Raw genomic sequence first — 15,728 nt, forward strand, 5'->3', positions numbered from 1 at the left:
GCAGTGGTCTCCCAGCTTGGCAACAGGAGCTGACAAATCAGTTCTGCCCCATTCTCTTGTAGCCTGCTACAGCATGAGCAACAGCAGTCGAATACAATACAGCAGAGGGCCACCCGGGTGAGGAAGGGCCTGGAGCACCTCTCCTGTGAGCAGAGCTGGGACTGCCCAGCCTGGAGAAGAGGAGGCTCAGGGGGATCTCACCCAGGGCTGTGAATCCCCACGGGGAGGGGGCCAAGAGGCCGCAGCCAGGCTCTGTTCAGGGGTGCCCAGCACCAGGCCAGGGTCAGTGGGCACCAAGGGGCAGGCAGGAGGCTCCCTCTGAGCACCAGGCAGCACTGCTGTGCTGGGCGGGCAGCTGAGCACTGGCCCAGGCTGCCCAGAGAGGCTGTGGGGTCTCCTCCTGGGAGAGCGGCACAAAGCGCCTGGACGGGGTCCTGGGCACCTTGCTGGAGGTCACTTCCGAAGCGCCCTCCCCGGCCGGCGGGAGGCCCGCAGGGAGGCCTGGCGGCAGGCCGGAGGTCTCCCCCCACGACTGCGAGGCCGCCCCCGGGAGCCCCCAGTAGCGGCAGGAGGCCGGGCTGCGTGGACGGGGGGGGTTGTGTCGGGGAGGGAAAGGCTCGGCCCCGACCCCCGTGCAGGGGCGGTCCGGAGCCTCCAGCCGCCGCCTCCCTCCCGCAGCAGCCGGCGGCGCGGAGCGGTGCGGAGCCGAGCGGCATGGACGGAGCCGCGGCGCCGCCGCCATGGAGCAGCAGCAGCAGCAGCAGCCCGGCGGCGAGGAGGACTGCGGGGACTCGGGAGCCGAGACGGGAGGGTGAGCCGGGGAGGGCTGGGAGGGACGCGGTTGGGAAGGGAAGGAAGGGGGGAGAGGCTCGGGGGGGGGGGGCCCAGAAAGCAGCGGTGTGTTCCCATCCCTCCGTCCTTCAGCCCCACCGCCCGGGGGGTGGGAGCCTGCGGGGGTCCTGAGGCATCCCCGCGCTGGGAAAGCCCTCGGTCCCCCCAAGCTCTTAGGGCTGTTTGGGAAAAAGCCTCCCCCACCATCATCATCCTCGTTATACACCTAGGAGGAAGGTAACAAAGCCGCAGGCAGGGCCCGGGGGTGCCTTGTTGAGGGCTTGGTGCCAGCCCAGTTCAGCTTGTGATGAGGATGGGCTTAGATTTGTGTGTGCCCCAAAACGGGCTTAGTGTTGTCACGATGCTCACCATACCGGCCTATTAAGTGCCCTCAGCCTTGCCGGTAGGTGTCCAGCCTGTAAGTGCCTGCCTGAAGTCAGGCAGCGTGAGGGTTTTGTCTGGCTCCGTGCCCCAGCGTGCTCTGTTGGTAAGCTGGGTGACTCCCGAGACCACGGAGCTGCAGGGATCATCCACGGCATCCCCCACTCAGCCCCCACCCTCAGCCCACCGCTGCAGGTGAGAGAAGGAGCTTCTGCCCTGCCCGTCCTGCCGGGTCATCGTGTCGGGAACAGCAGCGAGCCTTTCTTTGCTTGTTCCCTACCCCCTAAAGGACAGAGGTTGCCTCCTCCCCGTAACGCTGTTCTCTCCTAGCTCTCCTCCCTCCCTGCTTCCCGACTGTATTTGCCTCGGCTCTCTGGTGGGTCTCACTTGGTCCCCAGTCTGCATGGGCATGAGGGCGTGCACACACCCAGGGGCAGCAAGGTCGGACAGCCTTCCGACTCTTTCCTTCACTTTCTCCCTTCTTGCTCCTGTAACAGCCCGTGCTGAGGTTTAGGGAAAAAGACAGTATCCTGCTTTCAAACTGACACCCGTAAATAATAGCACCTACAGGGGTGCTGGGGCTCTGTGCTGGTGCATGAGACCGAGAGCATAACAAATCTGTAGAGCTAATTCTTTGCAAAGTGGTGTCAGGTGCACGGCACCCAAACTGAAGTTGCAGAGATTATTTAAAAAAAAAAAAAAAAAAGGCATACATGAAATATGGCTCTCTTTCGTTTATCTAGCTATTAATTCAAATATTTTTATTTTTTTTTAACTCTTCTGTGGTCTGGGAAGCTGAGGACTTTCTCCTTCACCTTTCATAGTTGCAGTATTGCAGACGCACCTGGCGGTGAAAGTTTTAAAATGTTTCATGTGACAGAAAAAAAATTCCGTGTCTTCTTTCTCATTCTTGGGACAACATCTTTAGGGAATGTGAATGAAGGGAAGACTAACTCATCACTGAATTCATGGCTGGTTCAAAGCTCAAAACATCCTCGATGGGTCAAGTCACTCTCAGTTTGCTGTGCTTACCCAGAATGGAGAAACCTGCATTTCCCTGGGAGAGGCGCTGGGAAGGATTTGTCCCAGCTGGTGATGGTAGCCTTAGACCTCAGCGATCAGCACAACAGCCCTTTATGTCTGGTGTTGGTGAGGTGTTGAGGCTGATGATTTTTTGAAGTGTCCCTGTCACCAGCTCGACGCTGGAAGGTGTAGCTTAGCAGAAGAGTCTGTCTGAGGAACTTTAACAGGGACATATGGCAATTGATAACCACGGGAGTTTATTTGGAAAAGCAATAGGTCTCTGCACTTCAATTATTATTTTTAGTTCTGTTTAGCAGCTATTTGGTCTGATAAACACGTTGCGTATGTCTCTTTCACAATGTTTGTATTTCAGTTTTCTCACCAACCCAACTGCTCACAGCACTTGCCTTTTCTTCTTACCAGACGATCTGCTTTTTGCTTTGTCTCAACCCCATCCTAGACATTGCTGAATTGAGCTCTTTTTCCTTTTCTCCCGTTACTCAATGGTTAAAAAATCGATCAATAAATAACTATTTTGAAGTTCAGCCACCATCCTGTGAACGTATAAGGACAGACAACTGCCAAAGTGGTTCAGTACGAGGTTTACATCGAGTGCTCCCTTCCTGTCACTCAGGGAACAATAGTGTGCAGTGCCTGCAGTAAAGCCAGGCGCTGCGAGCCGCTGTCATCCCGATAACTGCGCGTAACGGCGTGTGAGCTCCGACATGGAGGCTGTGCCGTGGAAGCTGTTCATAACAACCGGCCAGCCTCGTACATCAGGTACCCTGCCTGCTTCTTAAGGTTTTGCTGCAGCTTCCACCTACAAGTGCAGGCAAAGGTCTGTGCTCCAGGAAAGCTCAGTTACAGTTTTAAGCCTTCATTTTCCTAATTGCTGGAAAACATCTTCCTCGTACTGCATTTGCCTTGGTAAATAGGGTTGGCAAGGAGGCTGCAGAACAAAAACAGGGTATTTTAAGTGACTGAATCCAATCAGAATGGATTGAGCTGTTGTTGTCAAGTACCTAAATAGAATGAGTAGAACATATAAGCCAATTAGTTTATATTGGCTGTTTATTAATGAGATTTGAAAGAGTTTGACCATCCTGAGTCTAAGAGACGTTGCCTGTACCAAGTGTGTCTTCTTAGGAAATGTGTTTTTGAGCTTTCTTGTGTAAAAGCTTTATTTCATCTGCTACTGAAATCTTTTAGCCCAGAAGTATGGGAGACTGAGAGTTTTCTGCTATAACATTTTTTGTAGTGTTTTGGTACTATAAAACCAGAAATTTTAGGAAGACAATGGTCTTTGGGGGAGGGGAGGTGGACAAGGATTAGAAAGCCAGCAGAGGAGAAAACAAGTGGAAAAAAGCATTTAAAAGGAGGAAAACTATTTATGTTTAAAACTGTAGACCAATCATAGAGAAAAGCAAAAAGGATAGAAAAAAAAAATCACACTAAGCTGCTTAAAATGAGTTGTAGAAAAGTGCATTGTTGAATTTTCTTGGTTTCACAAGCCATGCAAATGCTGTTATTTCACTATCCTTACTCAGAATAGCAGAGCTAAGTTTGAGGGTGGGGAGGTTTGATACACCCAAAGTGGCAAACTAAAACAATTTTAAAAGTTGTTAGGCACACCAAATTGAAGCAATGAGACAGATTCTTGCTGTCACTGATGCCAGTGGTGAAGCATTGGTTGAATTCATTGCGTTCAAGACTGATATCCAGAGGGAAGCATAATGAATGTAGAAAACTGGTAGTTTCTCAGACCTGAAGTGTTAAATTTTTTATTCCTAGATTTTTATTAGGCCCAGTTGGCTGTATTTGAGGATTGCTTCTATAGAAATGCTCCCTCCTTTTTATGAAGTGTATGTGCCTTAACTGAGCATAACACTTCATGAGATAACTGGCGTTAAGGAAGGTTTCGCTATTTGAGACAATTCCCAACAGAACTGAACATGTTCCCTTAGACATCTGTAAGAGACGATGCCTTAAGAGGTTCACACTTTAATCATTAGCTTGCTAACAGTGTCAAACTTTGCCTAAGCTCTTCATTTTTTGCCTTCCTCACTTAAAAGTCATTTAAAGTTTTGAGAAGTTTTAACTTTCAACTTAAATGACTTGAATTTGCAACCTGAGCCTTTCTTCATGTAATTCAAAAATTCTATTCATCTTTTTTAGCGCAACTGAAGACTCAAAATCTTCCCTTCTCAATGCACAGAAATATTGAAGTAGAAGTAGAAGTTTTTTTTTTTTTCCTGTATAAGTTAAAAACCTAAATATTAACATTATATTAATGATGCAAACCACATCCACTAGTAGTTAAATGCTGAGATTTTAATGAATTTTAGGAAGAAGGAAAACTATACTGTTTTTTTGGTAGCAGTAAACTGCTGAGGAAAGTTCAAAGATGTATGGAGAAATCCATTCCAAAACAGAGAGACAAAAAATTGCATAGGCTTAGGACACTGTACCATGCAGCAGTTATTTTTAATGTATATTTAGCAAAATCCACTACTATTTAGCTGTAGTTATTATGTGGGGGATTTAGTCCATCCTCTTTGTCTTATCCCTGTGGCTATCTTCCCCAAATCAATTTCTACAGAAATTGTCAAAACTTCTTGGGTGCGCTGTATGCATTCATTATGTTTCCTGGTGGCTCTGTCCTTAGCTGCATGCGTGACCCTGGATAAGTCACAAACTCTTTGAGCCTCCTTTTACTTATCTGTTAAGCAGATAAAACATCATTTTCTTGTTTGTTGCAATTCTGTAACCTGTGTGAGACTCAGAAAATACAGTTGTTAATGGGAGACAGGACAGCCTATAAAAAAGAGGGTGTACCCCACTTACAAGTATTAAGAATATTGTAGTATCCATGTGTCCTCAGTCAGATTGGGCTGCCTAAATTATTAATTGAGTAGACGAGCCATTTGTCTGCGGTGAGATGTTGTTTCCATGTCATTGTCACATGCTTCTAGCTTAAAGGGTTTCAGTACTTAAGACTTTGTCATCTGTATGGTAGTCCTTCAATATGACAAGTCAGTCTCTTGTCACAGATTTCGTCCATTTGTGCAAAACTCTCAGGAATACAAATCACTGCTGCTGAAACCTATTTTGAGGCTTTTTTCTTCTTTTTTTTTTTTTTTTTTTTAACCTTGGGGCTTCTTTCATTTTTCCCTTTTCTTTTTTCCTGAAACTTTCACTTCATAGATATACGTCATTCTAGACACGTAAAGCTATAAAATTTATCTATAATTTGACATTCAAACAACATAAAGTTGAGCTTTTTGTCATGAATTGGGACTGAGGCACCCTTTCTGATCAGATTTAACCATTGGAGTGGAGCTGTTTCATTGAACCTCTGGGTAGGCAGACCTACTAGTGTGTTGCACTAGGGCTGGGTGCTGAAAGCAATATGGAAACAGACTGTAAATACCCTTCTACTGATAATCATGATGGTTAGGTCTCGGCAGGAGTGAGATTTCTGTCAGGTAACTGCGGCTGAGAGGAACAGGACCCCGGGAGGGGATGCTGCACGGAGGCAGATGTGTGCTATCTGCATCCTGGTGCATCCATCCCCCTGGGAGCATGGTGTGGCTGAGTGCATGGGGTGCCAAGGCAGGGGTGCGAACCAAAACACCATGGTCCCACCTCATCAGGTGCCTTGTGGAAGGTTAGAAGCAACGCTTCATCCTGATACGACGATGATGGGGATGACAGTAGTGATGTCTCTCATGTTCAGCCTCAAACACCATTATGGGGAATAAGCTCTTGAGTGTGGCGGTGAAAGCTGGGCTGTGGGAATCCATCCTCTGACTTCATCACTCTGTTGGGAATCCAGAGCAAGGTGTTTTGAGACGAGCTGCTCCGAGTTATTTCATTGCAGTCGTCTTGATTACACAAGTAGAAGTACAGCGAAGGTAATGGGTTTGTGTTGGATTGATATTAGTGAAACAGATTGCAATCCGACCCACAGGAATTTGGTGAGAAGAAACCCAAGGCAGAGCTACAAACCTAAATCTGTCTCACACGTTGTGCTCTAACTGCTATAAAATCCTCCTGCGTGCCCGGTGGAGTGCTTTCTGGGGGAGGGAAGGCAAAGAAGCTGCTAAATACAGCTCTTACATGAAACAGTGAAATATGAAACAACTGTAGGCAGAGGAGGCAGGGGAAAATGTGAGTACATCAGGTACCGTACCATTGGTCCTAGGCAAGCTAAAGATGTAGACAACAGGAGAGCTAGTAAGTTTTAGATGGTAGTGTCTTTTTGTGGGGGATTTTTTGTTTGGTTGGTTTTGTTTTGTTTTCCTTTGTTTGGTTTCTGGGGACTGAGGAGTCTTGGCAAGGGGGATCTTGGACAAAGTAGTGTAGTAGTGTGTTAGGATAACTTGAGAGATGTGTTCTTGTTACATAGCAGACTGTCTTGTGGAGATGTTGTTAATTGTAGCTATATTCATACATCATACAGCATGTGGGGGTTTTCTGAGCTCTGAGACAGTTTTGTCCATACCCTTGAACACTTAAAATGGTCATTGGTGTCAGTTTGGAGATTCCTGGGAGAGCCAGGAACTTTTTTTTTTTTTTTTTTTTTTTTTACCTTTTTACCATTGGACCATTCACAGAAGACCTCTTGCCAGGCTGGTTTGGAAGGCAAGAGGTTTTAATGGTACAGGTGCAGCCTGTTTCACACCAGTTGGCCTCAGTCTCACATAGTGATCCTGATCCCATTTATTACCCTAGGTGTCACCAGTGTGGCACTGCTAATGAGATGCTGTGCCACGGCTGGTCATCAGACCTAAGTAACCCAAGCACAGTGAGATGCTGAAGTGCCTGGATTGTTTTTGTGATTCAGAGACCTTACACAGCAGCACTTCTTCCACAAAGAGATGGGTTTAGTGTGTTTTTATGTATCGTGCTCAGAAATTGCAAGTTGTGCTAGCAGCTACTAGTATCAAGTGAGCTGTTTTCCCCTCTTGGGTATTTTGAGGCTCTGTATTAATAATCATCAATGAATAATGCAGGCTGACCTCAGAGGACTGCTCAGGATCTTTTGTGCTCGTGATGGACTTACACTCTCCGATAATGCACTGTCCTGGTCCTTCAACAGCTCTGGTGGGAATAATCTAGGTCCCACATTTATCTCAAGCTTCTGCGTTCCTACTTTAATGTCTCTTGACATGCTCACAGCTCCTCGTTGCTGGTGGGCTGACCGTTAAGCACAAATTCTTTGCCCTAATTTTCAGTACCTCCCACTGCTCCGATACCCCTTTTGATCATTTTTTTTTTCTCATTATGTGCCCATAAAGGGAACAGTCCTCCATTTGTTCAGTTTCTGTCCTGAATATCTCTTTCCTTTTATCTATGCTGTAATATCTATTGGTAGTGCAGAGGAAATTGCTGGCTGCAGGACCACGTAATTGGCTGGGAGCCTCTGAGCAGTATGGCCCCAGTCTTTCACCATTAGAGCCACAGAGTGCTGTAGTCTTGAATTATCCTAATGGGAGAATCATCTCCCAGGGGAGCTGATAGGAGCTAATGCTCAGGATGTTTAAAACAGGGATGGAAAGAATGGGAGAAAACAAACTTGCTTGATGTTGAGAGTCTACATGACCCAGGAGTTGTTTATTTCTGTACTTAATTTAGAATTAATTATCCTACAAGGATGACTATAAGGAAAAACATTCTTTTTTTCCTGCTTTGTAAACCACTTACCATTGCACGCCATGAATCTGCATGGTTTGTGCTAATGTGCTGAAAATATTAAGGATTTTCCTAATTGCCATTTTTGCTCTTAAGGATTAGTAGATTCAAAACAAAAGAAATTCAAGGGAAGGAGTCAGAAGAAGGACAAAAGGTGATGCAGGTTGGCACCGAGAGTACACAGAGAGGCTCATATTCATCCCATTTGGTTTTAGGTATGTAGCCAAGATTCTTACAATAGCAATGTAGTTTCTGTAGTTTCTTCATCTCTAGATAACAGCAAGGGAGAGATGAACTTCAGACCTCTCGTTATCAACTATAGATGGAGCTCAGGGAGAGTGCAGTCATATGCCTTTAAGCTTAATTATCCTTTTTTTAAAAAAAAAAATTAATTCTGTGTATGTCAGTTATGCAACAAACATGAATTAAATATTAATTTGAACCATATTAGAATTACAAAAAAAAAAAAAAAATACATTTCTAATGCCTATTAAAATCTGTCTGTGCAATTAGTCTCTGAGCACGCTGTTGTCTCCTCCCTTTTCACTCCCCATCTTTTTATTTTTCTTCTTGTCTCATTTTTCATGGCCCGCCTGTATGCCGAATGACACCTCCTTGGTTCAGGACTCATTAATTCTCCATGCCCTGTAATATGCCTGCAGCCCTCTGGGATAATAAAATAACAGTGCAAAGAATAGAAAGCTGCTTCTATTTGCAGTAAGCAAAAGACAAAATGTTGTCTCGCTCCTATCTGAAACACAAGCAGTGCAGATCCATTGGAATTAGCTGCCAACTGCTGAACACAGATACAAGGAAAGCCTGGGGCTGTTTTCAAACAGAAGTGCAGACCAAATGAGTCCTTGCTTGGGCTGCTTGGAGGCAGCTGGGTGTATATTGCTTGCCTCTGGGCTTGTGAAGAGTGGCATGCTACACAGTTTTAACACCCTTAGAACTATGCATGGTGCCAAAGGATACCCACATGACTCGTTGCTGAACATACCCTGCAGCTTTATGACCCCATACAGCACCAGCCCCCGGGATTGCCTCCCTCAGAACCTGCCCAGGGCTGGGCGGGTGGTGTGGAGATGGCCCAGAAGCAGGAAGAAGAACATCTCCCTCTGCCAGTGCCATCACTGCCTCTACGTTTCCCAGCTACAGAAGGGTCCCGGGGAAGTGTGGCTGAGGGGGTAACGTTTTATTCATGGAGGAGGTGTTGTGTACCAGGTACATATATATTTTGTAAAAAAATCAGGTGGTGTAATTTTTCACTGGTCCAGCAGGATGGGCAAAAAGAGCTGGGGGTAGTTCCTTGTGCTCTTCCTCACCTAAAGAAGCAGTTCTGCATCCTACCTGCAGGATACCAAATGCTATGTTGGACTATGAGATATGGGGATGCAGAGATAAGTTCATAACCTGAAGCAGCCACTATAGTTGTTGGGAGGTGATAGCCTTTATTCCCTTGGATGCCTGAGAACCTAGAGTATCCAGGTATCCTGAGAATATGCCTAGACGGTTTCTATTTCCAGACAAATATCTTAGGAGTCAAGGCTCACACATTTTTTTGATTTAAAGAAATATCGCAAACTTGTTGGAATTGTTTATATAATACAGTATAATAATAATAGGTTTGGATCCAAGGACTGTGTTATGGCTCCATGAACAGTTTGCCTGTTGTGTTCAGGGCACTGCAGGGCATATATGCAAGAAGTTAATAGTGGCAGAGGGCTCTGGCGAGTGGGGTCTGTTTGGGGGAGTCAGAGAGAAAGGGAGTGGGGGGTCTGTGAATGACCAAAATCAAGCACTCAAGTCATATATGGGGCCTCAGAAATGGAAAATAATTACATATATATATATATATTTGTTCAGCATATTTGTTTCAGTTCAGTGTTTCTGAATCTTTAGGACATAAATAAGCCATATTTATGAGTTTTAATCAGCCCAGAACAGGGCTTTCAGAAGTTTTGGGTTATGTGCAGCTGCAAAATTAACTGCACTAGTGCTCAAAACTCTTAACAGCCCTCATGGATAACCCAGTATGCACTGAAATAGAACCTCTAGCCAATGTTTTTGCTGAGAGATGTCTTGAAGAGGAAAAGGGTTTTCTAAAACAAACAAACAAAAAAACCTTTGTAATCTAAAAGCTTACCTATCATTCTTCTCTTTTGGGGTCTTCCCTGCCAGTTCTGTCCAAAGTACAATAAAATTCTTGTGAATAGAGTTCTCTTTAAAAAAAATAAATCTGTAAAGCAGCTTTTAGATGATATAAGACAAGAAAGATGAGGAACAGGGTCAAAATGTAGTCGACTTCTGCTCCTAATCTTTATCTGAAGCAACCTATTTCTTTTCAAATAGAAAGCCTCTGAGCTTTATTTTTATGCCTGAAGTGAGGTAGCATTACCAGCCACTGCCATCCCTAGAAAAAACCCTCATTGCTTTACTCAGCCTACATAAAAGTTTTCAAAATTTTTACAAGATGCCAGTTTTTCTGAGCCCGCATTCAAAACTCATTCCAGTTATTGCCTTCCTTCAAAATAAATAAATAAACAAACATACTAAGTGGACTTTAATTTACTATGCCATGTGAATTAGTTTTGGTACATTTTTTTAATTATCTCTGTTAGATGTAATACAGTAGAGCCCCATTTAACTGAAGTCTTTGTCTTGCAGGTCTGAGTACAGCCGCATGTCCTCTACCAGCAGTGAGTATAACTTTGAGTCTTTTTGGAAACGGAATCTCATCTTCTTGTTTTCCTGACTGTTTCTATTTATTAACGTCAACCCAATGTTATGATGGAGCTCACACTGACACAAGAAGGCCCTCGTTCCTCCTCCTCTTGGATCTATGTCTGGAAGCAGCATATAAATTAAACTGATAGGAGATTTGTGACCAAAATACAAGCCATGTGTAAAATCATAAATATTAGAGCTCATATGAATGCAAGGCAAAACGAGAACAAAATCTGTAAATATGGCCTGGCCAATGTGAATGGGTCCTGCAACCAAATGACTCTGTAAAGATGAATGTCATTAGAGCTGGGGCATGTGGAAATAATTGAATGCTTATTGTACGCTGATGCCAAGGACGCAATTGAGAACAAATCCTATGAAGCTTTTTGTTGATTTCAAAGGTGATAGATGCTCTAGCAAGTGTCACGGTCTTTCTGTTTATGATAGTTGAATTTCAGGTTATCCTATTGATAAAAGATGAATACTAGTATCTGGATTAGTTTTCTTTTTCACCAAAGCAAAATGGCATTTTTTAAAGCATTTTCAAGTAGCGCATTTTCAGTCCTCTATCTACCCACTCAAACCATTCTCTTAGTTGTAGGACATCCTGTATCTACAGCACTCATCAAAGGGAAAGATGATGCCTGTCTCCCTGGTACACACACAGACTAGAGTATTACTTATGCCAAGTAAGCAGATCAAGAATTCATAAATGAGTAATTGCATTTTATAATCTGGATCTTGAAACACCATGAAAATCAGAGGGGAAGCAAGCTGTCAGTTTTTCTTCATTCGCACCCTTTCCGTGCACGGAGAGGGTTATTTTCTGTCTCCCATGGTCTTCAGTGGAGGGCTTTTATTGATTTCTGCAAGAGCTGGATCAGACAGTATTCATAATGTCTGGCTCCTGAGCTGATGTGACTAGCAGGGAGCTTGCTGACTTTTCTCCATCTGCTCTGTGTGTGTGCACACAACTGAGAAAAAGAGAATTCAGCTCAGCTTTTTCCTAAACTTTGTTGTTTAAATACATTGCTGGCTTCCCACTGGCAGGCATAGTTCTTGAAATGATTGGAAGGCAAAATCCAGCCAATTGACTTTTTCCACAAATAGTAAATGCGTATTGAATTTGACTGGTTACCCCAGGTGTGTGCTTTTCCCCTCAAATCACAGTTTTGGGTGATGGTTTGGGTTTGCCTAGTAAGCATGCTTATTTGGCAAGTAAGTTCAGAAGGCAAGGCGCAAGTAAGTAAATTATTTATCATTAGGTTTTGATCTCTTCACAACTTTGTGAGGCTGCCACTTGTTTTAAAAATAAAGATAACGTTAATTTTCTGAGTCTTCACTTTTACTAAATTAGCTGTTTGCACAAGTACTGTTCAGTCGTATGGCAGCTACAGTTTGTCACTCTGTGTGGTCACCTTGGTGTCTTGCTGACCACGGCTATCCACAATATGTGGGGATTACAGCTGTATTTCAACACTGGTAATTTGTCAGAACAAGGATGTATTGTCATCCCAGCACAGACACAAAAGTTCAGGAGACGGGACTGTCTCTCTCTTTCTCTTTTCTGCTTCCAAGGCAAATTATACTGATGCAGCTTCAAAAGCAGCAGTATTTAGCTTTGCATTTTGTGTGGCATTTTTGTGGTCCGTATTTTTGTGGTCCGTCTGTTCAGACAGTGTGAGAGCAACATTGATGTAAAAGAAGTTAGGTGGAAGAGAAATGCTTATGTTTTGGAGACTGGCAGTTGGGGGTGCATAATGCATTTGAAGAAAAGATTATTGTGGAAGATAGATTAGAAAGAAAAAAAAAATCATGATTTGAGCTTTTTTTTTTTTTTGTGGTAGGAGATTCAGAAAGTGGTATCGCTCGTACAGAAAACAGTCTGGTCAATGGTGCCATTAGGACATAATGCAATATAAAGTAAACTCTCGTAAATTTAAAAGCAGAGTCTCCATTATCTACAGCTGCTTCACCTGAAGCTCCTGTTCTAATGAAATGGAACTTAGCTAAACCAGAAGTATCACTGGCTCCTTTCATTTTTGCAAGGGGTCTTATCCTCTGGTGCCAATGAGGCTCCCATTTTACCATTTAATAAATGAATATTTCTGTCTTGTGAAGTTCTGGATGAACTCCACTGGACGAAGGTTTACTGCAGACATGCCAAGAGAGGGTAGGAAGGATCTGGTGGGTGAATCAACTACAGCTGCCTGTATTGCTTGCTGCGATGAGAGTGCAGGACCTTGTGCCAGTGCAAAGGCACGTGGTGGCAGGAGGCACCACCCAAGTCAAGTGAAATCTCAGCAGCTGCTTTGTGGCAATGGAAAGATCAGTCTGTGCATGCTTTATTTCCAGGACTTGTTTTCCCTAGGCAGTTATTGTGTGGGAGATGTTCACCAGCTCAAAGGCTTGTCTGGTGCGTTGGTTGGACCTTTGGTCTTAGGCAGCATCCAAGTCCTTTTATTCTTTGCCCTTGTGTCCCAGCTTTGGGTAACCAAAGAATGCTCTTCACCACAGCATCCAGCTAACATTGGTGGGTTTTTTTGAAAAGGAGGTATTTTGGGCAAGAGTACTGAAGTTTGCAGAGGGTGTCTGTGTTCATTTCTGTGCAGAAATGGAGCCACTCATCTCCTGCGCTGGCTCTGGCTGTTGCTAGGGTGACTGTGGGCCACTTTTCCCTTTCTTATCGAGCAGAGGAAATAGGCCGAGCAAACCTGCCTGATAGATGCTGGGTTTTGAGGCATTACGACTTTGAAAGGTTCAGCAGTGTGGTTTCATGGAAGGTACGTGCTAAATTAATGTTGATATTCTTCTTTCTTGAATCCTCACGTGCATAGCCCACTTCTCCCTTTGTTATTTAGCAGGAGGTGTGCTTCGTCCTAATAGAATGTTTTGCCCATTGGTGTGCTCTTCATTAATCTAGCAAATGCAATAAGCTGCTTTTTGTTCATATTTTCAATTACCTTTTCAATTACAGTTTTCAATTACCATTAGGGATCCCTGATCATATACGAGAGGCAATTGTGCTAGGCACTTTAAAACACAGAAGAGACCTTTACCCAGAGCGCATAATACCAAAATATAAAGGCTGTCGGTGGTTTATGGGTACAGGCAGTTGGAATCACAAAGAAATAATTAATTAGGATTGGTGAGCATAATAAGCAACGGTCTCTGCACATCAACACTGCAATTATCTTCAAGCTGCTTTGAGCTGTGCATTTCAGGGATGACTTTCAATTGGGGAGGAGGAGCTTTGATGGAGCCTGCTTACATCCTCCTCTGCACAGTCTTTGCATTCATGGAGCTTGTGAAAGACCCAAACCAGAAGCAAGCATTTCAAAGCAAGATTTTTGTGATTTGAGATGTGAAATATTCCATGCTTAGTCAGATCTGGAGCCAATTTAACCACCTTGTCTTAGAAATAACTGTGAAAATAGGTGGGTTTTTATTTGGTTGGTTGGTTTGTTTATTTGTTTGTTTTACTGCTGACATTTTTCAGCTAAGAAATCAATAGAGAACTGCCTAGACACACTTTTGTACCCCATCAGCTAAGCCAGTAAATGAAAGCTGGCCCTATGGGATAAGGCACAAGCTCATGGCAGATCGTAGAACATTCGAGATAGCAAAACCATGTAGCTACACCATGGTTCATGTCATGCTTCGCAGTGAGGTAAAAGAGGCTTGTCACCCACCTGCTTTGCAGATGGAAAGCTGGTAAGTCACCTTCCCCTGTTCCTCTGCCTTTCCTTTAGCAAGTAGGAAATAATTCAGCATTTCTGGGTTGTTTTTAGGTGGTTTGTGTTCTTCCACTGTAAACCTAAGGCCAGGGCTATTAAAATTTTATTTCCACATTGCACATACTTGTAACCCAGGGTTCTAAAAATTAAGCACAGGACAGTTTCTTTTGGTAGATTTAAAAATTTACAGATTTACAACTATGTGAGTTACCAAGTATGTGTCTTTTTTATTAAAATGTACCTTTAAATTATTTCCTGTTTGTATTCTCTTCCTATGCTAGTATAAATTCAGGGCTCTGTTCTGGGACTGGATCAATGTTTTGTTGGCATTGCCCATATCAGCTCACCTGGGCTGTGTTTGGACTCTATTTTCTCTACAAGTGTCAAGAGTCTTCACCTGTAAAACTGAAGTCTTTACTGTGGGACAGGAGCGGTGAGGTTTCTGTTATTCTTGATGCCAGAGGCAGAGAGAGTTGCCAAGGCTCTTAGCCCTGTGCACAAGCTGTGCGTTGCAGCACACTGCCCTAATGAAGGCTTGGACAGCAGTTTTTATCTCCTGAATGACACTTGCCTGAGAAGGTTTGCCAGTCCCAATACTTGTTCCTTCTCCTTTTCTGCTTCAATATTATTGCTTTAAAATGTTACAGAGCCACAGCAGATGAGTAACCTTCTCTTTCATTACTCCTTCACTTTTCTTCACTCCTTGTGAAGAAAAAGAAGCAGCAGCACACTCTTTATACTGGGTCTGGTCATGGGGAACAAGCTATCTCCAGCGCTCCAGAAAGAGCTTTTTTTTTTTAATGAAAAGAGCCTAGAAACCTCATGTTGGAGCATGTGCCATTAACCCATCCAAGACAACATACCAAAATCAATGTTCTTTTTCTTTCAGACTTATTTCCAATCTTACTTAAACACCTCACAGCTCTCATTAAAGATAGTTAGGCTAAGTTAATGGCATGCAGTCAAGTCACAGCATCCAAACAGGAAAAATAACAGTTGCCCAAAAATTAGTGCTGTCCTGAATTTGAGGTAAACCTTTGTAGTTTCCCAAGGCTGTGCTACCTCTCCTTTCTGACTCAGTGCTCTGCCAAACAGCTTTCATTTTGAGCAGCTCTACTCTGAACCCTGCTGTGAGGTTGCTGTACCCAGGGTCAACATCAGCAGTGGAAATTCAATATTTGCATGTGCTTTCATCCTGAGGACACAGCAAAAGCTTCTCAAGTACAGATATCATTCATCAGGTAGAGTGTGAGGAGTCAGTATTGGGCCATCTGTCCTGTTGGTGCTCAGAGCTTTTCAATGCACAGTTGTCACAGCATTTTCATACCATGGGCA

The 15,728-nt window shown here is 43.9% G+C and overlaps 1 protein-coding gene across 4 annotated transcripts in view; it reads left to right on the forward strand.

The window, feature by feature from the left end:
* Positions 1-518: 518 nt before the first annotated feature.
* Positions 519-15,728, forward strand: part of LOC118165428 (protein FAM124A-like) — an 81,095-nt gene continuing 65,885 nt past the window's right edge. For 2 of the 4 annotated variants that reach the window (XM_035323434.1, XM_035323443.1), the window contains exons 1-2: positions 520-811; positions 10,597-10,628. In XM_035323434.1, coding sequence (XP_035179325.1) covers positions 741-811; positions 10,597-10,628 — 103 coding nt within the window. In that variant the 5' untranslated portion in view covers positions 520-740. Of the gene's footprint in view, positions 812-10,596; positions 10,629-15,728 lie in introns of all 4 variants that reach the window. The other 2 variants (XM_035323418.1, XM_035323424.1) reach the window with 2 other exon arrangements.

Source organism: Oxyura jamaicensis, chromosome 1, assembly GCF_011077185.1.
Source record: "Oxyura jamaicensis isolate SHBP4307 breed ruddy duck chromosome 1, BPBGC_Ojam_1.0, whole genome shotgun sequence".
NCBI classification, from domain to species: Eukaryota; Metazoa; Chordata; class Aves; order Anseriformes; family Anatidae; genus Oxyura; species Oxyura jamaicensis.